At 51.9% G+C, this 25,811-nt stretch overlaps 1 protein-coding gene across 3 annotated transcripts in view; it reads right to left on the bottom strand.

Annotated features, from left to right (window-relative positions):
- The window catches only part of WDR59 (WD repeat domain 59), a 63,926-nt gene that overhangs the window by 18,975 nt on the left and 19,140 nt on the right, over positions 1–25,811 (bottom strand). For 2 of the 3 annotated variants that reach the window (XM_064160510.1, XM_064160512.1), the window contains exons 9-19: positions 24,833–24,910; positions 22,483–22,639; positions 18,854–18,933; positions 15,665–15,797; positions 12,356–12,480; positions 11,428–11,592; positions 10,146–10,241; positions 8,740–8,896; positions 6,181–6,250; positions 5,899–6,052; positions 2,283–2,339 (exon numbers count right to left, since the gene is read on the bottom strand). In XM_064160510.1, the coding sequence (XP_064016580.1) occupies positions 2,283–2,339; positions 5,899–6,052; positions 6,181–6,250; positions 8,740–8,896; positions 10,146–10,241; positions 11,428–11,592; positions 12,356–12,480; positions 15,665–15,797; positions 18,854–18,933; positions 22,483–22,639; positions 24,833–24,910 (1,272 nt within the window). The remainder of the gene's footprint in view (positions 1–2,282; positions 2,340–5,898; positions 6,053–6,180; positions 6,251–8,739; positions 8,897–10,145; positions 10,242–11,427; positions 11,593–12,355; positions 12,481–15,664; positions 15,798–18,853; positions 18,934–22,482; positions 22,640–24,832; positions 24,911–25,811) is intronic. The other variant, XM_064160511.1, reaches the window with a different exon arrangement.

Here is a 25,811-nt window from a genome sequence, read left to right as displayed (position 1 = left end):
AGTGATGCTCCTCTGTTCTGAGCTGCCTGCAGATCAGCTCCTCTCCAGGCAGGTCACACAGCACTGCCTGCATCTGGCTTCTCAACTGAATCAACAGTTGATTAGATTTCCAGCATCTTCCACAAAGAGGGGTGGGGAGAGCTACAAACATAAAATCTGAGGCACTTTGGGATCAAGAGCCCCACAGCAGGAAGATCTCTTTCGAGCTTCCCTGAGCTGGCACCTGCCCTGAAGCACAGGCACTGCTAGAGTCAAGTCATGACCTAGAAAGGAGGAATTCTTCCTTCTGCTAAACTTGCCAAGTTCTTGCTTCCCTGAGCACCCTGAGCAATGCTGAGCTCTTCTTCCACAAGGGAGGCACCTGACCTGCACAAATAATCATAGAATGGTCTGGGTTGGAAGGTACCTCCAATGGGCATCCAGTCCAACCTCCCCTGCAGTCACCAGGGGCATCCTCAGCTGGATCAGGCTGCTCAAAGCCCTGTCGAGCCTCACCTTGAATATCTGCAGGGATGGGGCCTCAGGTACCTCCCTGGGCAACCTGTTGCAGCATTCCTGCACCCTCATGGTGCAGAACTTGTTGCTAACATCCAAGATAAAGCTTGAAGCCATTGTCCCTCATCCTGTCCCTGCAGGCCTTTGGAAGCAGTCCCACTGCAGCCTTCTTGCAGCTCTCTTCAGGTACTGAAAAGTCATTATTAGGTCTCCCTGGAGCCTTCTCTTCTCCAAGCTGAACTCCAGCTCCCTCAGCCTGTCCTCATAGCAGAGGTGCTCCAACCCCCTAATCACTTTTGTGGCTCTGATCTGCACCTGCTCCATGTCCCTCCTGTGCTCCAGACCTGGATGCAGCACTGCAGGTGAGGTCTCACCAGAGCAGTTCCATGGTTCTCTTCATGCCTCCACCTCAGACACCACAGCCCAGTTCTGAGAGCATGATTAGCCTTTTCCAAAGGTTATCCACAGACACAATCAATCCTCCAAGGCTTGTCCTAGCCCAAGTGGCATTTTTATGTCTAAATTAAACACAATTATAACTTCATCCCATCACTACTTGATTTTCCTTCCCAGCAAGCAGTGAGGGAATTAAACTGTGACCCATTGAGCACCACACCAAAAGCTGGAATGTTCCTTGCTTGGTTTTCTTTCTGATCCAAGACAGGATTTCATTTCTTGCCTCCACTGCTCACATCTCTTTATTAGCTCTTTGTGAAAAGCCTTGATGGAGTCAAGTGAATTACTTCTGGTTTCTTTCACCTCTTATTTCCTAGTCTGGTCCTAGAGCTGCTGGAATTAGGAAGGCTTGATCCTATTATACCAAGTTAAACGAGGTGTTAGAGGATTTTGTTTTATTCCCTGCTGCCTTATGAAGAGACAGCACGAAGGACAGACAGCAGCTGTGAGAAACCAGTTCTTCACAGAGACATGAGGGAAAACAGCCCTCAAAAGATCCCCTTTAAACTGAGTTTTCTAAGCTTTGCCTCTGCTTGGCAGCTGAGTGATGAGAGAGTAATCGCCCAGCTTCACAGCTCAGCTTGAACAACACTGATACCACCAAGATGAGGGCCACGTGGACCTGATTAGTGGAAAATGGCTGTCAAAGTAGGCTGGGAAAGGCAGGTGCCACAAGGACAGACTACCTGCCAGGGCAGCTGGAAGTGCAACCCCTCCAGCTATGGTGCAAGTCCAAGGGCTGGGAGAAGCTCACAAATTAAGGAGAAATTCTCCTTGTTGCTCCAGGAAGTAAGACTTGCTGGTGCACTGCTCTGAGAAAAGGCAGCTCCTGTGTGAGATGAGAGATCATTGCCAGCACCTCAACCAGTTTGCTTCTTCCATAGCTCTTCAGTGATTCTCCTTCTCCAGCAGGGCTTTGTCTTTTTCAGCAATGAGGTGCTCTAATGTCAGCCTCATCAGCTGGGTGATGAGAGACCATAACCATTCAGCTCCTCTGCAGTCCACCCTCTGTTTTAGAGCTTGATCTTTCCTTACACTTCAAACTACCCCTTGGCATCCTTTCCTGATGGCTAGGCCAGGCCAAACAGGCGTGTTGTGGGTCAGTATTTGTACCCTTGCTCCTCTCCACCCTCAGCACCCTGCAAACTAGCGTCTGTTCCCGTCCACCTATGCATGCAGTCACTCCTCCTGGAGCCTTGGGCCCTGTGTGGAGTGCAAGTCCCCCACCTCTGTGCAGGTTACTCAAAGGCAGGCAGGTGGCATTTTATTCTTGGGCCCTTGAGCAGAAGACAGGGTTATATCAAGGACAGCATTAGCACAGGGCACAGTACCGGGAAGTCGTTAATTGCTTGTATGGACCAACGCCGCCGGGCAGAGCGAGGAGACATCTGCACGTGAGAACGTTATACCCAGGAAAAGGGAAGAAAGACACCAAGAAAATTAAAAGACAAAAGGTAAATAAAGTGAAAAGTGCCCTGAACCAGCAGAGTAAAAGATCCCCTTCCCAGTGGTTCTGTTCAGACAACCAGCAGCTGCAAACCATGATCCCCCGCTTCTGTCCGCACGCAGCTGGACTCTGCAGCATCACCTACGGCCCTGGCACAGCAAAGAGCTGCTGGGGCTGTGCCCCATGCCAGGCTCTGTGGAAGGCTTTGGCAACCACAAACCTGAATTGAGCCTTCCCCACGGACTTGTGTTACTGCAAGAAGCACTGAACTGCTTCACGTAAGCTTGACCACAGAATGACCTGAGAGCAGAGCATGGCAGCGTGAGTGCTGAATTGCTTCCTGTGGCCACAAATTGGTAGCAGAGCAGAGGACAACACCCTGCTGGTGTCCCCACAGGTCAGACCAGTTTTACTCCTCTTGGCTGAAGAGGAAGGCAAACAAAGTGCAAACTGCATCATTTCCAAATGCATCTGTCCAGCACCATGGCAAACAAAGTGACACAAATGCTCCCTTCAACATCCAGCATCCTCCAGTCACTGGAACCTGCTGTAAGTGTTCTCCTTAATTTTAAGCCATAAAAGCCACATGCCAGGATGACAGAAGGATTGTTAAGACCCTGCTACATAGCAGGGCCAAGAAGAAATTGTCATTATGGCTTGAGGGACTCATACAGGTTGCATGAGCAAAGTAATTCACTGATGGACTGTGCAGAAGAGCTCCAAAGCAGGCTTCCAGGTGGAGTTCGCAAGACATTTCATTAAGGACTCAACAGCATCATGGCAACACTAAAAGGAGCCTCTCAAAGCTGCACACACTTCCACAAAGAATTTCTGTTAAGAGTCCTGTAAGAACCAACACCATAAAAAGGGTTATTTGTGTCATGTACAATGTATTTTACTTGTATTTCCAGCTGATGATGAGCAGTCAGGACCTTCAGCCTCTGCCTTTCCTTGTATCTCACTGCTGGGATAACCCTGCAAGGGGTGAGGCTGGCTGCAGGGCCCCACAGACAAAGAGAAGATTGCAGCCTTGTGCTACAGGTTGCTCCTCCACCGAGAGAAGGAGGAAAAGAGTTAGTTGGAGGAAGTTTGGTATAGTGGAGAAGCAAAACTAAGCTCAGTCCCTACACAAATCCCTGCTCTCCCTGCTGCCAGCCTGCGCTCCCGTGTGAGTTTGAGAGGTCTGCATCCAGGGGAGCAGCAGGGGATGTCCTCAGAAGCAGCAGTTTAGAACCTCTGCCAAATTTTCACACGAGGACACTGCTGTCCCTACTCCTCTCTACAGCTCAGACAAGGCTGAGCTATCCTCAGGCTCCCACTGGCCCAACCCTTCCTAACTAAGGAGGGTAACAACACAGACCTGGCACCTTCTTTAAGAGACAGCCAGGTTTGAAACGCTGATGGTGTTGCCACAGCATGGATGCAGCTTCTCCTTTCTGCTGGCCACTGCTCTTCACTGGGGTGGTTTTGAGGAGTGAAAAAGGAGGAGGAAGGAAGGAGGAGAGTGCATGTGTGAATTAAAAGTGAGAAAGAGATATCTGTGTGTGTGTCACTATATATATACACACACATACATCTATTTAAACGAGCAGAGAGAGGCTTGGGGCCAGATTTAGCTTCATTTTGGCTTCCTGCTGGATTCAGCAGCTCCTCTGCCTTGCTGGGAACAAGACAGATTTCCTGTCTAGCAATGGGCAACTCCATTTCTCTGCTAACAGGATCGATGCCAGTGGCTGCCAGATGGGATTTGAACACCTGGCTAAGGGCTGATAAATTCAGCTTTGAGGCTGGGGTTATATAACAGGAGAGAGTTTAACACCTAACATTTCAGGTTTTAATCCAAGCAAATGTAAAACCCAAGCTTCAGAGCAAGGAGTTAAAGATTCAGAGCCTTTAAAAGTCTTAATGTGAAACGACAGGGGAAAAAGAATGTCACAGGATCAGAGGTTGGAAGGGACCCAAAATGTCACAGGATGTTGGAGGTTGGAAGGGAACCAAGGAGATCAAGTCCAACCTCTCACCTTGATCTAACAGAGGCCACGACCTCAGCTCCTGAAGAATCAGAAAAGCTTTGGCTGAAGAGGGAGAATATTTTGTGGGGTTTTCAGAACATTTGAGCTACCTCCCTGCTGAGGCCCTTACACTTCTCCCAACCCAGCATGTGTGAGCAGACAGCTTGGCAGGAGGAAGGGAACACAGGAGTTGTTCCTGGTCTGCAGCAGCCCTGGCTACACACAACATGCTTTGTCCTCTTGACTTTTTCTTCCCCCACCACCCCTGACAAAAATCTTCTTGCTACCAATACAAGGGCTGGGGGAGATAGGTCACGTGAAACTGCACCAAAGCTGCTTCCAGGTGTTATTTTTAGCCTTGTCTGTCCTCTTAAGAGAGCTGAGTGTGAGAGAAGAGCAGGCTGCAGAGGACAGAGGTAGCTCTTTAAATAAGCCCTCCTGCAAAGACTTTGAACAGGCTGTAACTCTTCTGCCAGGCAGCACCAACTTTTCTTCTTGTTAAAAAGAAGCAGGCAAGCAGGACACAGACCCACAGAGGTTGGCTGTCATGGCCAGCACTGCTGGAAGAGCATGGAGCACAGAGAAGGGTGAGAGCTCAAGCCTCCTGGGACAGGAGATCCTAAACTCCACTGCAGCAGAGTGTAGGCAGCTCTCAGTTTTCTCTGAGGGCCTGAAAGCTCTCAGCATGGACAGTCCTGGATTCTCAGGCTCTTGGTGGAAGCTTGCTGGGTATTTCTGCAGGCCATTTCACCTGCAGCAGAGTTTGTTCCTGAGCAAGCTGCACAGCTGATTACTCCCACAGCGTCTGCTCTAGGCCCTCAGCTCCTTCAGAACTACCCTAGGGCCAAGCCTACAATCACCAATGGGTCCTTCTCACCCATTATGTCCTGGCAGGAACAATATCACTCTTCTCCAAAGAAGAGCAATGACAGCAAGACCTAAACCAGAAGGAGATGGATCGGAAGGGCTTTAGAGAGAATCATGTAAGAAAGGACTTGTGTTTAAAACAGTCCAAAGGGACACAAAACCCTGAAAGAGACATCTGGAACAGAAACAACCCAAATATACATCTGAGAGAGGTGGTCAGTAAGCTGCAGACAGCCACAACCCTTTGCAGTTACATCCTTCAGGGAGCGCAGAGGAAAACGGAGTTGTCTGTGTGTACTTAGCTGAAGACTACAACTTCTGAAGTGTGAGATTTTAACCCTCTGGAATGCAAAGGAAAGTGCTGAAGGAAGCTGTGATGGTCAGTGCAGAGAGATATCAAAACAAGGAGGTCAAATGCTCGAGAGGATCAGTAAAGAAGTCACTGAGAGGAGACAAATCCACATGACCTTTCTACATCGCTGCCAGTAGAACGATGCCTTCCCAGGAGGAATTATGAAGCTTCTGTTACCAGCAATGCTCACAGCTGCAGGAAGGGACTTGAGATCACCAAAATTGAGGTGTTAGGAAAGCTTTTTTCTTTCCTTATGGACTGGTACTTACCCTCTCTTTGTAGTAGAAGGAGCTAATGGAGACCTGCTCCTTCTCGCTGCGCGTGGGACTGCCGCTGTACAGCCGCAGGTTGCCTGGGGTCTCTGTGCGGATCTTCATGGGAGTGATGAGGCCACTGTGGTAGGCTGATAAAGCTGAGAGGGACCTGACAGCAAGAGAAGACACCTTCAAGGAGCTTTCACCCACCAAACGGCTCTGCAGAGAGGCAGCGAGGTACGGGAGCAGGCTCTCTGTGCTAACACTAGAGGTCAGTCCTGAGGGTCAGCAGCTCACCTGGGCGTGGGCTCGGTCGGGGACACTGCGCGGTGCATGGTCATGGGTCTTGTGAAGTACACCAGGTACCCTTGGAGAGAAATGGCACAGCATGGAGATCACTCAAGGGGAGGCAGACTGCCCAGGAGTGCTCTACAACCTGGCAGTTGAAGAGCTGGGTGCCTGCCCACTATACTTTGAGTGCTTTTAAAGCTACAAGCAGAGAATCTCACTTTCACAGAACCATGGAATCAGCCAGGTTGGAAGAGCTCAGCCAAGCCAACCTAGCACCCAGCCCTGGCCAATCAACCAGACCATGGCACTCAGTGCCAACCTAGCACAGCCCTGCCCAATCAACCAGACCATGGCACTCAGTGCCAACCTAGCACCCAGCCCTGCCCAACCAACCACACCATGGCACTAAGTGCCAACCTAGCACCCAGCCCTGGCCAATCAACCAGACCATGGCACTCAGTGCCAACCTAGCACCCAGCTCTGGCCAATCAACCAGACCATGGCACTCAGTGCCAACCTAGCACCCAGCCCTAGCCAAGCAACCAGACCATGGCACTCAGTGCCAACCTAGCACCCAGCCCTAGCCAATCAACCAGACCATGGCACTAAGTGCCAACCTAGCACCCAGCCCTAGCCAATCAACCAGAGCATGGCACTCAGTGCCAACCTAGCACCCAGCCCTGGCCAATCAACCAGAGCATGGCACTCAGTGCCAACCTAGCACCCAGCCCTGGCCAATCAACCAGACCATGGCACTCAGTGCCAACCTAGCACCCAGCCCTGCCCAACCACACCATGGCATTAAGTGCCAACCTAGTACCCAGCCCTAGCCAAACAACCAGAGCATGGCACTCAGTGCCAACCTAGCACCCAGCCCTAGCCAATCAACCAGACCATGGCACTCAGTGCCAACCTAGCACCCAGCCCTAGCCAATCAATCAGACCATGGCACTCAGTGCCAACCTAGCACCCAGCCCTAGCCAATCAACCAGAGCATGGCACTAAGTGCCAACCTAGCATCCAGCCCTGCCCAACCAACCAGACCATGGCATTCAGTGCCCCATCCATAACTGTCCTGAAAAGCACCAATTCAAGTTGCTCACAGATGGCAGAGGAAAGACAGTGGAAGAAAATGAGCAAGCACACTTTTGTGGTTTAAGTCTTCACCAGAACTTCTCAAGTTGGGGTATATTTGAAAGGGCTGTGGTGAGTAGGTCAAGAGAGGTTCTCCTGCTCCTCTACTCTGCATCTGCAGTACTGTGTCCAGGTCTGAGGCTCCCAGTTCAAGAAGGACATAGAACTGCTTGAGAGAGTCCAGCACAGAGCCATGAAGATGATAAAGGGAATGGAACATCTGTTACAAGGAGAGTCTGAGGGAGCTTGGAGAGGAGGAGACAGAGAGGTGACCTCATCAATGTTGATAAAGCTGTGCAGGGTGAGTGCCAGGGTGCTGCAGCCAGGCTCTGCTGGGTGATGCCCAATGCCAGCACAAGGGGCAATGGGTGGGAGCTGAGGCATAGGTAAACATCAGGAGGACTCTTTTCCCTGTGAGGATGCCAGAACCCTGGGACAGGCTGCCCAGGGGGGTTGTGGAGTCTCCCCCTCTGGAGATATTCAAGACCTGCCTGGATGTGTTCCTGTGTGACCTGGTATAGGTGACCCTGCTCTGTCAGAGGGATTGGACTGGATGAGCTTTGGAGGTCCCTTCCAGCCCCTAACACTCTATGATTCTGTGCTAAGTCCAGAGGGAAGTGAGGAGATGTTTAGCTGTGCACAGAAGCCACTGCAGCTTGCATGACTCTTCTCAGCCACCTTAAGCCAAACTCCAAAGCAGCCTCTCACAAATCCTACTCCATTTGTTACAGCATCTCAAAGCATCTTCAGCCACCCATCTTCAGCTGCTGCAGCCTTCTGCCCATCCTTGTGGCCTCCTCTGGACTTGCTCAAACAGTTCCATGTCCTGCCCATGCTGGGGGCTCCAGAACTGCACCCAGGACTGCAGGTGGGGTGTGAGGAGAGCAGAGCCAAGGGGCAGAATCCCCTCCCTTGCCCTGCTGCCCACACTGCTCTTGCTGCAGCCCAGCACAGGGTTGTGTCTGGGCTGCACTCACACTGCAGGCTCCTGTTGAGCTTTTCCTCACCCCACACCCCCAGGTCCTGTTACTCAGGGCTGCTCTCAGCCATTCCCCACCCAGTCTGGAGTTGTGCTTGGGATTGCACCCACCCAGGTGCAGGGTCTTACACTTGGCTTTGTTGAGTGCCAGGAGATTGGCCTGGGCACACCTCTACAGCCTGTTCAGGTCCCTCTGGATGGCATTCCTGTCCTCTAGCAAGTCAAAGGTCACAAGCCAAAGGCCATCTCTTCAACTACCCCTCTATTTCCAAACCCTAACATCCCTCTGGTTTTGTTATCTCTATGTTTCCTACAGCATTTCTACTTGAACACTACTTGGAACTCATTGCACAGCAGGGACCAAAGCCTGGTGCAGAGGCAAGAGCTCCCCAAGAGAGCAAAAGGACCTTTCCCTAGGTAGCTATTGTAGCATATCAGTGATTTGGGCTCACCTGCACCACAGAACCTGGCTCCTGATGTCCGTGGAAATGGGATGTTGGAGTCCTGGTAGGAGCCATAGGCATTGGAGACACGGGCAAAGGTGGGCAGGGGAGGCGTGACAGAGTTGGACAGAGCGTAGGGGTTGCTGGAAGTGCTGTCCTCTTGGTTCTGAAACACAATGACAGAATCACCCAGGCTGGAAAAGACCTCTCAGACCAAGTCCAGCCTAGATGATCTTTGTGGTCCCTTCCAACCCTGACTGGTTCTATGATTCTGTATAGTAGGACTGAGGAGGTTAAGACACTTGCTGTTGCCTTTCGGAGAGGAATCCTTCAACTCCTGGAGGCCTCAGATCTTCTCCCTCAGATGACAACCATGCCCTTGGTCAGGGAGATACACAGAGCTGGGAAGCCAGCATGAACCCCTAAGTTGCTCCAGCCCTCAGTCAGTGAGATACACAGAGCTGGGAAGCCAGCATGAACCCCTAAGCTGCTCCAGCCCTCGGTCAGTGAGATACAGAGCTGGGAAGCCAGCATGAACCCCTAAGCTGCTCCAGCCCTCAGTCAGTGAGATACACAGAGCTGGGAAGCCAGCATGAACCCCTAAGCTGCTCCAGCCCTCAGTCAGGGAGATACACAGAGCTGGGAAGCCAGCATGAACCCCTAAGCTGCTCCAGCCCTCAGTCAGTGAGATACACAGAGCTGGGAAGCCAGCATGAACCCCTAAGCTGCTCCAGCCCTCAGTCAGTGAGATACACAGAGCTGGGAAGCCAGCATGAACCCCTAAGCTGCTCCAGCCCTCAGTCAGTGAGATACACAGAGCTGGGAAGCCAGCATGAACCCCTAAGCTGCTCCAGCCCTTGGTCAGTGAGATACACAGAGCTGGGAAGCCAGCATGAACCCCTAAGCTGCTCCAGCCCTTGGTCAGTGAGATACACAGAGCTGGGAAGCCAGCATGAACCCCTAAGCTGCTCCAGCCCTCAGTCAGTGAGATACACAGAGCTGGGAAGCCAGCATGAACCCCTAAGCTGCTCCAGCCCTCGGTCAGTGAGATACAGAGCTGGGAAGCCAGCATGAACCCCATAGCTGCTCCAGCCCTCAGTCAGTGAGATACACAGAGCTGGGAAGCCAGCATGAACCCCTAAGCTGCTCCAGCCCCCAGCCATTGCTGCTAACTCAAGTTATCAGTGAATTAACAGAGTTCCCCAAAAGCAGCAAACCCTCGGGGCCTGATTTTTGGAGACAAATCCACATCTAATCATCTGCTCCTTTCCTCATCATTAACCACAAGTGCTTGACGGCCAGGCACAGGGCTGTTTACACATCTAATGAGGCTGGGCTGTCACTGCAGCCTCAGAAGTGTGGGAGGTGGGAAAAGACAACAAAACAGGGCAGCAAGCCCACAAGACTCTCCATACCACCACAGACTCCAGCCAGGAGACCAGCTGACGTAGGCAGGGCTCCAGGCAGCTCTGGTTCCGCTTCACTTTCTGCAGAGAAGTGTCTTTCAGGATCTAGAAGAGGTACAAAACACAGCTTCAATTCTGGTTGCATCCACATTTGATTCACAGACTGCATTAGGTTAGAAGGAACCCTTCAAGGGCATCTTGGCCAACCCCCCTGCAGGTAGTAGGGACTCCCCCAGCTAGAGCAGGCTGCCCAGAGACGCAGCAAGGCTGATCTTGAAAGTCTCCAGGGACAGAGCCTCTACCACATCCCTAGGCAACCCCTGCCAGTGTCTCCCCAACCTCATTGTGTAGAGCTTCCTCCTGATATCCAACCTAATTCTGCCCTGCTTCAGTTTCACAGAATCACAGAATTAACCAGGTTGGAAAAGACCTCTCTAGGATCATCGAGCCCAACCTATCACCTAAGCCTTCTAATTAACTAACCCATGGCACTCAGTGCCTCATCCAGTCTCCTTTTAAACATCTCCAGGGAGGATGACTCCACCACCTCCTCAGGCAGCCCATCCCAGTGCCAATCACTCTTGCTGTGAAGAACTTCTTCCAACCATCCAGCCTGAACCTGCCCTGGCACAGCTTGAGGCTGTGTCCTCTTCTTCTGTTGCTGGATGCTTGGCAGCAGAGTCCAACCCCAGCTGGCTACAGCCTCCCTTCAGGTAATTGTAGACAGCAATGAGCTCTGCCCTGAGCCTCCTCTTCTGCAGGCTGCACACCTCCAGCTCCCTCAGCCTCTCCTCACAGGGCTGTGCTCCAGGCCCCTCCCCAGCCTTGATGCCATGGTCTGGTTGATTAGATAAGGCTGGGTGTTAGGTTGGTACTTAGTGCCATGCTCTGGTTGATTGCCTAGGGATGGGTGCTAGGTTGGCACTTAGTGCCATGGTCTGGTTGATTGGCTAGGGCTGGGTACTAGGCTGGCACTGAGTGCCATGGTCTGGTTGATTGGGGTTGGATTCAGTGATCTGAGAGCTCTCTTCTCCAACCAAACCAGCTCTATGATCCTATGATACACACCACACTGGAACTGAGCAGCAATGAAGAACACATTTAACAAGCACCAGAACAGGAAGGCAACTTCTGGGCTGCAAAGCCAACAAAAACCCTAGGAGCTCCACAGCATCATCAGTTCAGGCCTGGATCTGTTGTGTATCTCCAGCAAGGTCAGGTGTTTTACTGTGTCAGCCATGCACACCTCAAGTACCCAGGTTTATAAAGCCAGCTTAGGCTCCCCACACACCTTCAGCAGCTTTGCCTTCATGGAAGCAGTGATTGAGGTCGGGTTGATGAACTGGAAGGAAGGTGCAGCATTATTGGGATACTGGACAGGGAACATCACCAGCATCCTGACTCTGTGGTTGCCGCAGTGCACCGACACCGTGCAGCTCCGACTCACTGCATCCATCTGTGTGAGGAAAAGGAATTGCTCTGCAGTTACAGCTCCAAGGACCTTTACAACTTAAAAGAGTGGCTCAAATTCATGCTGAGAGGCTGATTCCTCTGCACCACCTCTAAGACAAAATCATGCTGCTTGTGAGGGCAGTGAGCTCAGCGACAGCAAAACACCCCAGGCAGACAGGGACAGCCTGCTGAGGAGAGCTTTAGGCCCAGCACAGCAGTAACAGGCAGCATCTAAGACTTCACACCACTGTCTCAAAAAACTACATCAGGATCATGCCCTGAGCTATGAAAACACAGGTGTGGGGAAAGGAGACAAGAAGCAGCCCCAAGCCTCCCATTCCAGTCCAGTGCTCTCCCTCCTGCCAGCTCGGACAAGCTGCTTGGAGCGTGAGGGAGATGCCAGAACTGAGGGAGGAACTGCAGGACAGGGAAGGCTCAGCAGATGGGGATCAGAAACAGCTGAAACCAGACCAGCTGTGTGTAGTGGAACAAGTCACTTTGCAGTCTAGGCAGGGAGGAAAACACTGTCCAGCCTCTTTTGGACCACTGCCAGCATACTTACTGTGCTGAAATACTTCTCTTACTCCCCGTGTCTGGGATTAGCCTCTTTTTCCTGCTACCTCTGGCCAAGAGGATCTTTCCAGCTCAAAATAAACGTTGTTTACAGACAGCAGTCACTGCAGCAAAGAAGGCTCCCCTCACCAAGCTCTGGTGGGCCAGCCTGCCCACATGCCCTCCTGAGAAGCCAGCCAAAGGGACCTCTTTACCTCCACATTGACGTTTCGGATCTGCACGTTGATCAGCGAGAACTCCTGCTGCAGCGTTTGGGGCAGCCCCAGCTGGTCAGTTTTCTTTGCCACCAGGGGGTCATTCAGGAAATCTTCCTTTAAGGCTGACAGGAAAGACAGAGAAGAGGTTGAGCCGAGTTAGAATGGACAGACTTTTTGGCACATGATGCCAGGAGGCAGCCAAGACAGCTGGCTTTTCCTCTGCTCTTCTGATGCACGGAGCTATTGCCTTCACCTGGCAAAGATCTTTAGGCTGGAGGGTCTCAGCTGTTGTTTAGAGGCAGCCTTGCTCTTCAAAAACCCAAACTTGTCTGCACCCAGGTTTCCCAGTAGGTTTAGAGAAGCTGCCTGTCCTCTGTACAACCCTAAATGGTCTGTCTTTACTCATCTGAGACCCCTTCCCCAAAGGCACAAACAGCTGAACTGGATCCCCTAAGTTAAGCAGGAAAGAACTGTTGCCAATGCAGCCTCCTGGTCTTTGGGACCTACCTCCTAGCACTCTTGGCTTCCAGGGAAGGCTTCCAAAACACAGGAAGGCTTTGGCAGACAGAAGAGGGTATTTCTAAGCCCTAGCAGAGGCTTCATTCGTGTGTAGCAGCACTTATATGTTGCAAAGCACTCTAGTGCTTTAAAGACTCATCTAAATGCTGGGTCTAGCTCTCCAGTTCCACCACCAACTGCCTTCAGGAAGACAATAAGCTCTGAAGGCCAAAACTCATTTGAACAGCCAGGCAAACACTGCAGGATGTGGTTAAGATAGCAAACTTGAGTTTCAGAAGGACTGGCTGCTGCCTATGGCTGTGCCTGTCCTTCGCTTTGACTCCTGCCATGAACCTCCATCAAGGCAGGGACAGCTCCTTCTGAAGAGGGTTTTGCTGTGGCATCACTTCCTAAAGAGACTAAATGTATCTTTTGATGATGGTTTCAAAGACACAAGGGGAGTCCTAATTATCCAGCTGCCATGCTCATGCTCACAGCATCAGAGAATCCCAGCGTGGTGGGGGTTGGAAGGCACCTCTGGAGATCATCCAGTCCACCCCCTCTGCTGAAGCAGGGCACCCACAGCAGCTTGTCCAGCATCACAATGGCCAGGTGGAGGTGGAATCTTTCTAGAGAAGGAGATTCCACAACCTCTCTGGGCAGCCTGCTCCAGGCTTCCAGCACCCTCACACCAAAGAATGTTTATCTCCTGTTCAGGTGGAACCTCCTGGCTTTCAGTTTATGCCCACTGCCCCTTTATCCTGTTGCTGGGTACTACTGACAAGAGCCTAGCCCCATCCTCTTTCCCCCCTACCCTTTAGCTACTGCTCAGCATTGCTGTGCTGAGTTTTGCAGACTGTTCCTAGCAGAAAACACAATTCCCTGTCCTTTTTCACAAGGGTTTTCCTACAAGCTCCTGGCTGTGCTGCTGGGACAAATCCATTTGGCTTTACTGCTGCCCAGTGTGCTGCTGGACTTGGAGAAGCAAGGATGCTTCACAACTCATTCCTGTTTGGGATTTTCTTGTAGTGCTCAGATATACACCACAAAAAGAGGCTGAAAAGGGGATTAAAAGGAAGATCTGTAGCTGTCAGGGAAGATAATTATTTCTAGCTCAAGACTTACTGAAAAGCCACCTCTGAGCTTTCCAATACAAGCAGTATTCTCCTTTTGTCTTGGTCTCCCACTCCCTTCTAATTAGTTTCTAATCTCCCAAAGTCCACATATTTGTCTGGATTCCTCAAGATCCTTCCTAGGCAGCAGGCAGTGAGGAAAGCTGTGAGTTGAAGCAGCAGCTGGTGGGCTTTCTGATTTACCTGCTCTTCAAAGAGCCCCCAAAGTGCTTTACTAAGAGAACACAGAGACTTTGTCTCCAGCTGAAACGCAGCCACCTCCAGGGGGAAACAGCAACAGCCTACAGTAGCTTTTAGGCTGGAAGGAACTCAAATTTCTATCCATGATCTTCCTTGTGCACTGATTCTGCAGTGCTGGCACCTGCAGCAAAACCTGCCCTGCTGCAGAAAGCCATTTTAGAATCACAGAATCAGTCCAGGTTGGAAGGGACCACAAAGATCATCTAGTTCCAAACTCCCTGCCGTGAGCAGGGGAACCCTACAGCTTTACTGAGTGCACCCCCAGTAAGGTCACCAACCACACCAAGCTGTGTGGTGCAGCAGACAGGCTGGAGGGAAGGATCTACCCAGAGGGACCTGGACAGGCTGCAGAGGTGTGCCCAAGCCAACCTCGTGAGGTTCAACAAGACCAAGTGCAGGGTTCTGCATCTGGGTCAGGGCAATCCCAGGCACCAATATAGGTTGGGCAGTGCCTGGCTTGAGAGCAGCCCTTGGGAGAGGGAGTTGGGGGTGCTGCACTGGCAGCCCAGAGAGCTAAGCAGAGCCTGGGCTGCAGGAGGAGCAGAGTGGGCAGCAGAGTGAGGGAGGGGATTCTGCCCCTCTGCACTGCTCTGGTGAGACCCAACCTGGAGCACTGTGCTCAGTTCTGGAGCCTGTGACAGGAAAGGTCTGGAGGGGCTGGAAGTGTCCAGAGAAGGGCCAAGAGGGCTCAGAGGGCTGCAGCTGCTCTGCTATTGAGACAGAGAGTTGGGGATGTTGTCTGGAGAAGAGAAGGTTCTGAGAAGACCTCATTGGGGCCTTCCAGTGTCTGAAGTGGGCTACAGGAAAGCTGTGGAGAGACTTTTTAGGATGTCAGGTAGTGATAGAACTGGAGGGAACAGATCCAAGCTAGAGAAGTGGAGATTCAGATTGCATATTAGGAAGAAGCTGTTCAGCATGAGGGTGGTGAGAGACTGGCACAGGTTGCCCAGGAAGGTGGTGGAAGCCTCAGCCCTGGAAGATTTTAAGGCCAGGCTAGATGTGGCTCTGAGCAACCTGATCTAGTGTGAGGTGTCCCTGCCCATGGCAGGGGAGTTGGAGCTGCATGATCCCTGGGGTCACTTCCAATCCAATCCTGTGATTCTGTGATTATCTGGGCACAAATCTGAACATCAGAAGTTGCATCTAAACACGAGGAGGAGCTTCTTTAATTTAAGGGTAATGGAGCACTGGAGCAGGCTGCCCATAGAGTTGGTGGAGTCTCCATCTCTGGATACATTCCAAATCTGCCTGGATTTGGTCCTCTGTGACCTTCTTTAGGTGAACCAACCTCAGCAGGGAGCTTGGACTCGATCTCCTGAGGTCCCTTCCTACCATTCCATGACACTGTGACTTATCTCCTTATACCAAAGTGCATCCTCCCCCCAGCACAAATGGAGCTGGTATCCGAGGTTCCACAACCCATCCCTTGTCTCACCTTCCTCATCTCCATGCCCAGAGTTATGCTGAGGCTCTGAGTCCTGGGGGTGAAGGGTCTTGTCTGGCTCTGGCAGGTGAGAGATGCCATCAATGAGGTCCTCAACTCCATCCAGGATATCGTTAGCACAGAGCTGGAAAGAACAAACACATCCACATGCTAGGAACAAGTTCTGCACCATGAGGGGGAGGAGATAGCTGAGGGCCTATCCCTGGAGGTATTCAGCCCAACAGGGCTCTGGGCAGCTGGATCTAGTTGAGGATGCCCCTGCCAACTGCAGAGGGGGTCGGACTGGATGACTTTTGGAGGTCACTTCCAGCCCAAACCATTCTGTGTGCTGCATAACAGGAACTGAGCTGTGGGAAGAGTCACCATTAAACAGCTCCTTTCTCCAGGGAGCTGGAATTGGAAGGTAGGTCTGTCCACACAAGTCATGACTTAGATCATGGCATTGCTTCTGTGACCAAGACAGCTGGAACAGGTTGCCTAACAGGGAGGCTGGGGATGCCCCCTCTCTGGAGGTGTTCAAGACCAGGTTGGATGAAGCCTTGAACAACCTGCTCTAGTGGGACGTGTCCCTGGCCATGGCAAAGGGGTTGGAACTGGCTGATCTTTAAGGTCCCTTCCAATCCAAACCATTTTATGATTCTCTGAATCTTCCACTTTCCCAGCACCCTTAGCTCCGTTACCTCAGGCAGCCTGACCACATCTCCTGCTCCCTTATGACACCACTGAACAGTCTAAGCCACAGAGGTTTGACTTTCATCAGCACTAAAGCTGCCATGGCTTCAATTCCTTGAATTGATTTGTCAAAGTTGGTTTCATTTTTTTAGATCAGATCTCACAGTTTCTGCTTTTGATATTCACCTTCCAGGCACCCAGGTACATACTAGAGGCTCCAATGTTATAGCTCCTGTATCTAAGAGACCATGAAGACTTTCATTTTAGCTTCAGCACAGGAAAACAAAGAAGATGAAAAGAAAGAGAGAGAGGAGAAAGCATAAGGGTATGAGGTAGCAAATCTCAGCACTGGTCAGCAGCAAGATGCCATCGTGTTGGAGTTTGATCCAAAGATAAGGACAAAAAAAGAAGAGGAAAGGCTCTGATGTAGCTGAACAATTGATTTCAAGACAGGAAAGACATCAAAAGTTCACAAATGCATCAGGAAGGAGCAAAGGACTGTGGTACAGACCTGCAGGACCTGTGCTGGGACACATGCTTCTCAACACACTCATTACAAACCTGGAACAGGAGGTGAATAGTGACATGACCAGGTGCCAACCAAGCCTTTCTCAGAGCAGTAACAAGAGTGGCTGACTGCAAACAAGCACAGAAGGACCTTGCAGGAGGAAATGTGTTTAAATGAAAGAGGAACTTCAGGTAAAGCAACACAGGTAGGTGAAAGAACAGCAAGTTCAGGCTGACTTAGGGAACAAGAGGCAGAGCAGCACATCTGCCAGCTTGAACGGGTTGGGCTTGTTCAGCCTGGAGAAGAGAAGGCTTCAGAGACACCTTCTGGTGGCCTTTCACTGCTTAAAGGGGGATCTAAGAAAGCTGGGGATAGAGTTTTGAGCAGGGTTTGGTGTGACAGGACAAGGGGTGATGGTTTGAGCTGAAAGAGGGACAGAAGGGAGAAATGTTTGACATTGAGGGTGGGGAGAACCTGACACAGGCTGCCCAGAGAGGTGGGAGATGCCCCATCCCTGGACCCATTCCAGGTGAGGTTGTTTGGGGCTGTGAGCAACCTGTTTCAGTTGCAGATGTCCCTGCTGACTGCAGGGAGGTTGGACTGGATGACTTTGAAAGGTCCCTTCCAACACAAACTATTCAATGAGTCCACTCTAAGCAAAGCAAGCCCTTTGGACTTGGAAAAGGAGGCAGCTGAGGAGGGATACAATGGAGGTCTCCAAAATCTCCAGTAGCACAGACAAGGTGGCTGCTTGTTTCATCTTCAGTGCAATGAAGCAGCTTGCAAGATAAACACATGGAAGGAGCTGTGTTTCCACCAAGTGCAGAAAAAGGCATCAAACTTCTTGTTGATGTTTCAGATGACAAAAATGTAGAGGCCTAAGGAAAGATAGAACCAAGCCTACAGAAATGAAACTCACTCTGTCCAAGATGCTAAGCTCACCAAGCTTCTAAGCTTCAAACTGCAGGAAGCTGGCAGGGCAATTGAGAGAAACATCACTCCAAACCTGCCTTGTTCTTATCCCCTTCCAAGCCATCCACAGCTGAAGATGAGACAGGGTAACGTGGACCATGGTGGCCACATGAACCTGAACTCTGACCCAGCACATTGAACCCAGTAAATGAATCACCCATTTGTAACTGCTGCCAGACAGCACAGCAGGATTCACCCTGCCTGTCCCAGGCTAAGAGGAAAAGGGAACAAGGGAGGGAGCAGAGGGCACAATGTTTACCTGGTAGCTGGAATGCCAAGGGAAGGGTCATACTGACTTGCAGCCAAGGAACTGGCACCTTCAGTGGCAATGCCAGCAATAATTGATCTCCACCTTCCCTAAAGGACTTCTAACAAAAGATGATCAGAGGGCTGGAGTACCTCTCCTATGAGGACAGACTCAAAGAGTTGGGGTTGTTCAGTCTGGAGAAGAGAAGGCTCCCAGATGACCTTCTTGTGGCCTTCCAGGATATAAAGGGGGCCTACAAAAACACTGGGGAGGGACTTTTTAGGATCTCAGGGAGTGACAGGACTGGGGGGAATGGAGCAAAGCTGGAGTTGGGTAGGTTCAGACTGGACATGAGGAGGAAGCTGTTCAGCATGAGAGTGGTGAGAGGCTGGAATGGGTTGCCCAGGAAGGTGATTGAGGCCCTGTCCCTGAAGGTGTTTAAGGCCAGGCTGGATGAGGCTGTGGGCAGCCTGCTCTAGGGTAGGGTGTCCCTGACCATGGCAGGGGGGTTGGAACCAGATGATCCTTGTGGTCCCTTCCAACCCTGACTGATTCCATGATTCTAACCCTCCACTTCCCCAGGTTTTGGGGTGCAAACACAGAGGCCTCATCACAGGTCTCCCTGAGAGATCTTTCTGTGCCAGAGCTGAAGAAGAAAGCACAGTGGCAGGTGGCAGCTGTAGGGTACCAGAGAAGGGAGGGACTGGGAGCAGAAGGAAAGGGAAGTGAAGGCAGCCTGGCAGAAGACTGTGACAGCCCAAGAGGGGAAGCCTTTCCATACCCTCTGCAGCTGCGAGTCGATGCGCCACATCCGCAGGGTCTGGTCGCGGGACCACGTCACCAGCTGGTAGTCCTTGGAACCTAAAAGGGACAGAGACAACTTACAGACCCACTGAAAGTAGAGACCACCTCAGCCCCGAGCTGAGGGCAAACAGATTCAAGCAAACCAGCAGAGACAAAGGCTAAGTCCCGCTTCATGCTGAGCCTCGATGCCTCCCTGCACCACCAGCTCTAACCAAGGGGGCAGCTCGCAGCAAAGAGCACCAAATGGGACAAATGGGATGCAAGTCTGCCAGAAAGGAATGAACAAGAGCTGCTACAAACACTCCTTTACATCACAGAATCCCAGCATGGGGAAGGGACCTCTGCAGATCATCCAGTTCAACCCCTCCTGCTCAAGCAAGGCACCCACAGCAGCTTGCTCAGGATCCCAGCGTTCAGCTAGAGCTGGAATCACTCCAGAGAAGGAGACTCCACAGCCTCTCTGGGCAGCCTGCTCCAGGCCTCCAGCAGACTCACACCAAACAGGTTTCTCCTCCTGCTCAGACAGAACCTCCTGGATGCCAGTTTGTGCCCATTGCCTCATCCTGTCACTGGGCACCACGGACAAGAGTCTGGCCCGAGCCTCTTTGCCCCCTACCCTTTGTCTCTTGCTGAGCATTGCTCAGATCCCCTCTGGGGCTGCTCTGCTGCAGGCTCTCAGCCCCAGGGCTCTCAGCCTTTGCTCCTCCCAGAGCTGCTCCAGGCCCCTCAGCAGCTTTGCAGCCTCTGCTGGACTCTCTCCAGCAGCTCCCTCTGTGCTGGGAAGCCCAAAAGTGGACCCAATACTCCAGATGTGGCCCCACTAGGGGAGAGCAGAGAACCTCCCTTGCCCTTCTTCATGCACCCCATGACAACAGCGGCCTTGTTGGCCACAAGGGCACACTGCTGGTTTACAGGGAACTGGGGGCACTGCCAGCTCCTTCTCCACAGAGCTGCTTCCCAGCAGGTCACTCTCACCTGTCCTGGTGCAGGAGGTTATTCCTCCCCAGGTGCAGGACCCCACACTTGCCCTCACTGAGCTTGCTGAGGTTCCCTCTGCTCAGCTGCCCAGCCTGGCCAGGTCCCACTGAACAGCAGCACAGGCTGGCAGGGTGACAGCCACTCCTCCCAGCTCTGCATCACCAGCAAACTGCCTGAGGGCCCTCTCTGGTCCCTTCATTCAGGTCACTGATGAAGATACCGAACAAGACTGGATCCAGTGCCGATCTCCACCTAGATGCATTCTGTTTAGCAGTCACTGTTAAGTACTTCCTATTGATCTGTGCTGATTTCTAATGCTTACCTATTCTAAATAGAAAGGAACACAGCTGAGAAACAGATTGCTTTGGATGCTAATTGTCAAGTAAAAATAGCTTTTAGCTCATCCTATCTGCTTCAAGTAGCAGAGGATCTAAAACATTTCTCACCTCAGAGAAGCTGGTTCCACCCTTCCCCTTTTTTCCTTCTGAAAGATGTGGGTGATGCCAAGACAAGTTCAGGCTGTAATAAAATCCATCTAGTCACATAGTCTCTACCTCCAGATAGAGACACAGACCTATTTATGCCTAAGTTTAAGCCTTGGGATGCAGTTAAAGTTTCCCTTGTCCAGCAGCTGCTACACTTAGCAATTCACTGCTGCACAGCTGCTGCCTCCACCCCTCAGCTGAGGCCCAGGGGCTGCTGTGCTGTTAGCAATACAGCCTGGCAGACTCTGCACAAGGAGGTTTATGCAGTCTTGGTGGCCTCTGTGTTGAAGCAGCCTGGAAATGCTTCACAGAATCATGCAATTGGTGAGGTTGGAAGAGATCTCTGGAGATCATCTAGTCCAGAACTCACAATCCTACCACTGCTGCTAAGCAACTGCCACTAAACCACAGCCATGCAGCTTTTAAACACCTCCAGGGGTGGGGACTCCACCACTTCCCTGGGCAGACTGTTCCAGTGCTGGAGGTTTCTTTCCAGGGAGAATTTTTTCCTCATAGCCAACCTGAACCAGCTCTATTCTTCTTAATCACAGAATGGGTTAGGTTGGAAGGGACCTCAAGGATCAGCCAGTTCCAACCCTCTGTCATAAGCAGAGACACCTCTCACTACAACAGGTCACTCAAGGCCTCACCCAACATGGCCTTGAACACCTCCAGGGAGGCTGTGGAGCACAGAAGCACCCAATGTGATCAAAGATCACATTGGGTGCTTCTGTGCTCCACAACCTCCCTGGGCAACCTGTGCCAGCGTCTCACCACCCTCACTGCAAACAACCCTTCCCTAACATCCAGTTTCAATCTCCCCTCTGCCACTTTAAACCCATTCCCCCTCATCCTGTCATTCCCAGACCATGTCACTAGTCCCTCCTCAGCCTTCCTGTAGCCCCCTTCAGACACTGAAAGGCCACTCCAAGGTCTCCTCCAAACCTTCTCTTCTCCAGGCTGCAGAACCCCAACTCTTGTAGCCTATCCTCATAGCACAGCTGCTGTAGCCCTCTGAGCATCTTGGTGGCCTCCTCTGGACTTGCTCCCACAGTTCCATGTCCTCCTTGTGTTGGTTATCCAACCTCTAAGATGGAATTTCCTATATTTACCTGCCTAGGCTGGAAAATTCAGTCAGGCCTGAACTCTTAAGAGTAGCCTCTCTTATCCCACACTCTTCCTCCCCTGCCTATGCCAACATCCAGATAAAGCAGGCTCCCTGGGTCTGGGATTTGCAGGGTGCTGCTGCTCCAGGCAGTGATGTGAGGGGTTTAAGTGGTCAGCCCAAAGCTCTGAGCAGGGGGAGGGCACCTGCAGTCTGCACCCATCTAATTATTTGTGCCATTTATTCTGACAGAGCCATTTCAAAACAGACTCACAAGAGAATGAAAAGCAATTAAGAGTCACCACTGATCAACTCAGCATTGGGTGGATTTGCTTCTTTAGCATGGCAACAACAGGGCAACACTTCTGTGGGCAGTGCCACAAACCAAGCATGAAGAAGCTGCAGCTTGAGGGGTGGTTGGGAAGGGAGAGGGAGTTCCTCTGAGGAAAGGCAGGAGTCAGATGGGGAGAGCATAAAGAAGCTGCAGCTTGAGGGGTGGTTGGAAGGGGAGAGGGAGCTCCTCTGAGGAAAGGCAGGAGTCAGATGGGGAGAGCATAAAGAAGCTGCAGCTTGAGGGGTGGTTGGAAGGGGAGAGGGAGCTTCTCTGAGGAAAGGCAGGAGTCAGATGGGGAGAGCATAAAGAAGCTGCAGCTTGAGGGGTGGCTGGAAGGGGAGAGGGAGCTCCTCTGAGGAAAGGCAAGAGACAGATGGGGAGAGCATAAAGAAGCTGCAGCTTGAGGGGTGGTTGGAAAGGGAGAGGGAGCTCCTCTGAGGAAAGGCAAGAGACAGATGGGGAGAGCATAAAGAAGCTGCAGCTTGAGGGGTGGCTGGAAAGGGAGAGGGAGCTCCTCTGAGGAAAGGCAAGAGACAGATGGGGAGAGCATAAAGAAGCTGCAGCTTGAGGGGTGGTTGGAAGGGGAGAGAGAGCTCCTCTGAGGAAAGGCAGGAGTCAGATGGGGAGAGCATAAGCGGTGGAGCAGGGAGCTCAGCTGGGGGCCCACAGTGCAAGGAAAAGAGCACAGCAAGCCCTGGACTCACCTTCCTTCTGCTTCCTCCACTGGAACTCCAGCACCACGTCATCATGCCCCACAAAAGTGTGGACAGGTGTGTTCAAGTCAAAGACATTCCAGAGAAGGAGGCTGTTCTCCCGACGCAGCTGGGGCACCATCACCGTCACCAGCCCATTGCTGAAAGGCTGCAGAGAGGAACGCCCTGGCAGTTAGCCTGGGGGAGCTCTGCTGTGCTCTCAGTCCCTCACAGCAGCACAGAAACATGCAGGCTGCCAAAGCCTCTCAGGATCACCAACCAGAACCCTACTCTGCAAGGCTCACCCTAAACCATAGCCCCAAGCACCGCATCCAAACGACTTTTAAACACGCCCAGGGTTGGGGACTCCACCACCTCCCTGGGCAGCACTTTCTAGTGCCTGACCACTCTTGCTGGGCAAAAAGTTGTTCCTAATGTCCACTCTAAAGTGGCAGCTTGAAGCCACTCCCTCTTGTTCTGTCACTATTTGCCTGTGAGAAGAGACCAGCACCAACCTCTCCACAACCTCCTTTTAGGTAGCTGTAGACAGTGATGAGCTCTCCCCTCAGCCTCCTCTTCCTCAAGCTAACCACCCCCAGCTCCTTCAGTCTCTTCTCAGCAGATTTATTCTCCAGGCTCTTACTTGCCCTCTTCTGCACTGGCTCCAGCACCTCCACATCCCTCTTGTATTGAGCACAACACTCCAGGTGTGGCCTCACCAGAGCAGAGTCTAAGGGCACCATCACCTCCCTGCTCCTGCTGGACACAACATTCCTGATCCCAGTCAGGATGCCTTTGGCTTTCTTTGCCACTTGGCACACTGCTGCCTCCTACTCAGCTGCTTGTCCATTACAGCCCCCAGGTCCCTTTCTGCCAGCAGCTTTCCAGCCACACTGCCCCAGGCCTGAAGCATTGCTTAGGGTTGTTGTGACCCAAGTGCAGGACTTGGCACTTGGCCTTGTTGAAGCTCATCCCACTGACATTGGCCAAGTCCCTCTGCAGAGCCTCCCTGTCCTTCCTTTTCCTAGCAAGAACATCTGAGCTTTAAAGGAGCTCATCACAAAACAGAAGCAGGCCTGAAACTGAGGAGTGTCCAAAGCAACTGTGTCAAACCAGTGTCTCACAGCTCAAAAGATGTCATGACTTGGGGACAGCCAATGCAGCTCTCTTATCTTCACTGCTTCCTCGCTTCTCAGCTGCCAGGCTGCAGGGATCTCACCCTTGGCTTTTCCCATAGGATCTTTACTGCATTTTGCCTGAAGCTGGGAAAAATGCTGCCCCAGCAGCTGCTCAGGGTCACAATGCTCAGAGGAACACTGGAACCCAGACTTGCACCCCTCATGATGGGGAAGGATCAAGGATTCAAGGCACAGCACTGGTTTCAGGCCACGCTCAGCTGTCTGGAGAACCAAGAATGGACATGACTGATGTTAAGAGCTTTAGCTTCACGTGGCTGGGTGCTTGCTCTATGAAAGGCAACAGCTCTTGGGTTTGATATGTTGCACACTTGGAAACTTTGGGAGTGAAGGAGGCACTCAGAGAGGGAACAGCTGTGGCATTGCTCTGTGCAACAGGCACCAGTACTGGAGCCGAGAGCTAAAACAGGCCAGGGAGGGCAGCAGCCACCGTCTGAGCCTCCTGCTCTCAGAGCCAACCACCTGCTCCTGGCTTCTCACTGCCAGGAGGATGATGCCCAAGACTGGGATCACAGGATAGCTTGGGTTGGAAGGGATCTTAAAGAACAATCAGTTCCAACCCCCTGCCACTGGCAGAGACACTTCCTACCAGTCCAGGTTGCTTGAGGCCCCTTTCAACCTGGCTTTGAACACTGCCTCAGCACCCTCACAGGGAAGAACTCCTTCCTAATGGCTGATCTAAATCCAGCTTCTTCCAGTCTGCAGCCATCACTCCTTGTACTGTCACTCCAAGCCCTCATCAGAAGTCCCTCCCCAGCTCTCCTGCAGCCCTCTTTCAGGTACTGGAAGGCTGTTTAAAGGTCTCTCTAGAGCTTCCTCTTCTCCAGGCTGAACAACCCCTATCTGTCCCCACTGGGGAGATGCTCTAAGCCCTCTGATCACCTTCATGACCTCCTCTGGACCCACTCTAACAGCTCCACGTTAGATCTCACACTGCCAGTCATTCCTTCTCCTGAGGACACCTCACTGCAGCTGTGGTTTTTGTTCTGGGGCCTTTCAAGCACCAAACCAGACACTAAAAATCAATTTAAGAACCGATGTTAAAAACAAATCCAATTTAATAACATCCTGCAGGAGAAGTGGTGAGAAGCCCTTCAGCATTACTTGATTTACCACTTCTTTGCCCTCACAAGCACAAGTAGGACTGGTGGGAGCTCCTCACTCACCGTGTATCTTGCCTTCCAGACAGGAACCTGGCAGGGAAGGATGTTGAGGTACTTCCGAGGCTGACGGTAATCCCAGAACTTCAATAACAGCAACCAGAAAGACAAGCAAAGGCAGGAGTCAGCTGGCTGTACTTCCAGATCAAACAAGAGCAAAAGACATGCCAGGGTGCCCACAGCATGATTAGTAATCCCATTCATCAGCAGCAGTGCTGGTCCCAGAGGACACATATGAAGCTATCAGCATCTGGCAGCGTCTCTTCAACAATGAGTGACTGGGGGTGATATTCACAGTGATCCCAGATTGAGTAATTAGAGCAGGGAGACAAGGCAGCCTTGCTTGGGCTTTCAGAGCTCCAAGGTAGCCTGCAGGCTGCCAGCCAACGTGCCAGTCCAGGCTGGAGGCAGGCCCACCCTGCTGGTGCTCATTTGGTAATGAAGAATCTAACCTTTTCCTCTGCTGGAACAAACATCGACTGCCTTTGCCTCAGAGCTCAGCTAAATGTGAATGAGCTCCATCTGGCTGACATACAAAGCAGGCTACCACCCCCCTAAGGAAGAGGCCCTGCCTGGCAGTACTTGAAGGCAGCCTCTTATTGATAACCTGATTTGACACGAGGTTGGGAGCTCCAGAAGCTCAAGTGCACCGCCCTGCAAGTTGCTGTAACCAGCTTGAAGCTGGCAACGCTGCATTGTGGGGTGAAGGCTCCTCTGGAATGTGGCCAGCTGCCTTCTGGCAAGCAGCAGGCAGAAGTGGCTGTTTTCAGCTTCAGTGCTGCCCACAGCACCACAGAGAGGTGGCAAACATACACCCACCCATCCCACAGTGACTTCTCTGCCTCTCCTGTACACATGTCCCTGGTTCAACAAACACAACAAAGCCAAGGAGCCAGAACCTGCCATGGGTGAGCACTCCTCAAGCACTTCAGCAGCAGCAGAAGAGGATCTGCTCCACCATTCTGACCTCTCCCAAGCAGGAGGT

This window comes from Pogoniulus pusillus, chromosome 20 (genome assembly GCF_015220805.1).
Source record: "Pogoniulus pusillus isolate bPogPus1 chromosome 20, bPogPus1.pri, whole genome shotgun sequence".
NCBI classification, from domain to species: domain Eukaryota; kingdom Metazoa; phylum Chordata; class Aves; order Piciformes; family Lybiidae; genus Pogoniulus; species Pogoniulus pusillus.
Note: the sequence above shows the minus strand (reverse complement) of the source record. Positions and strands in the feature narration are given on the sequence as shown.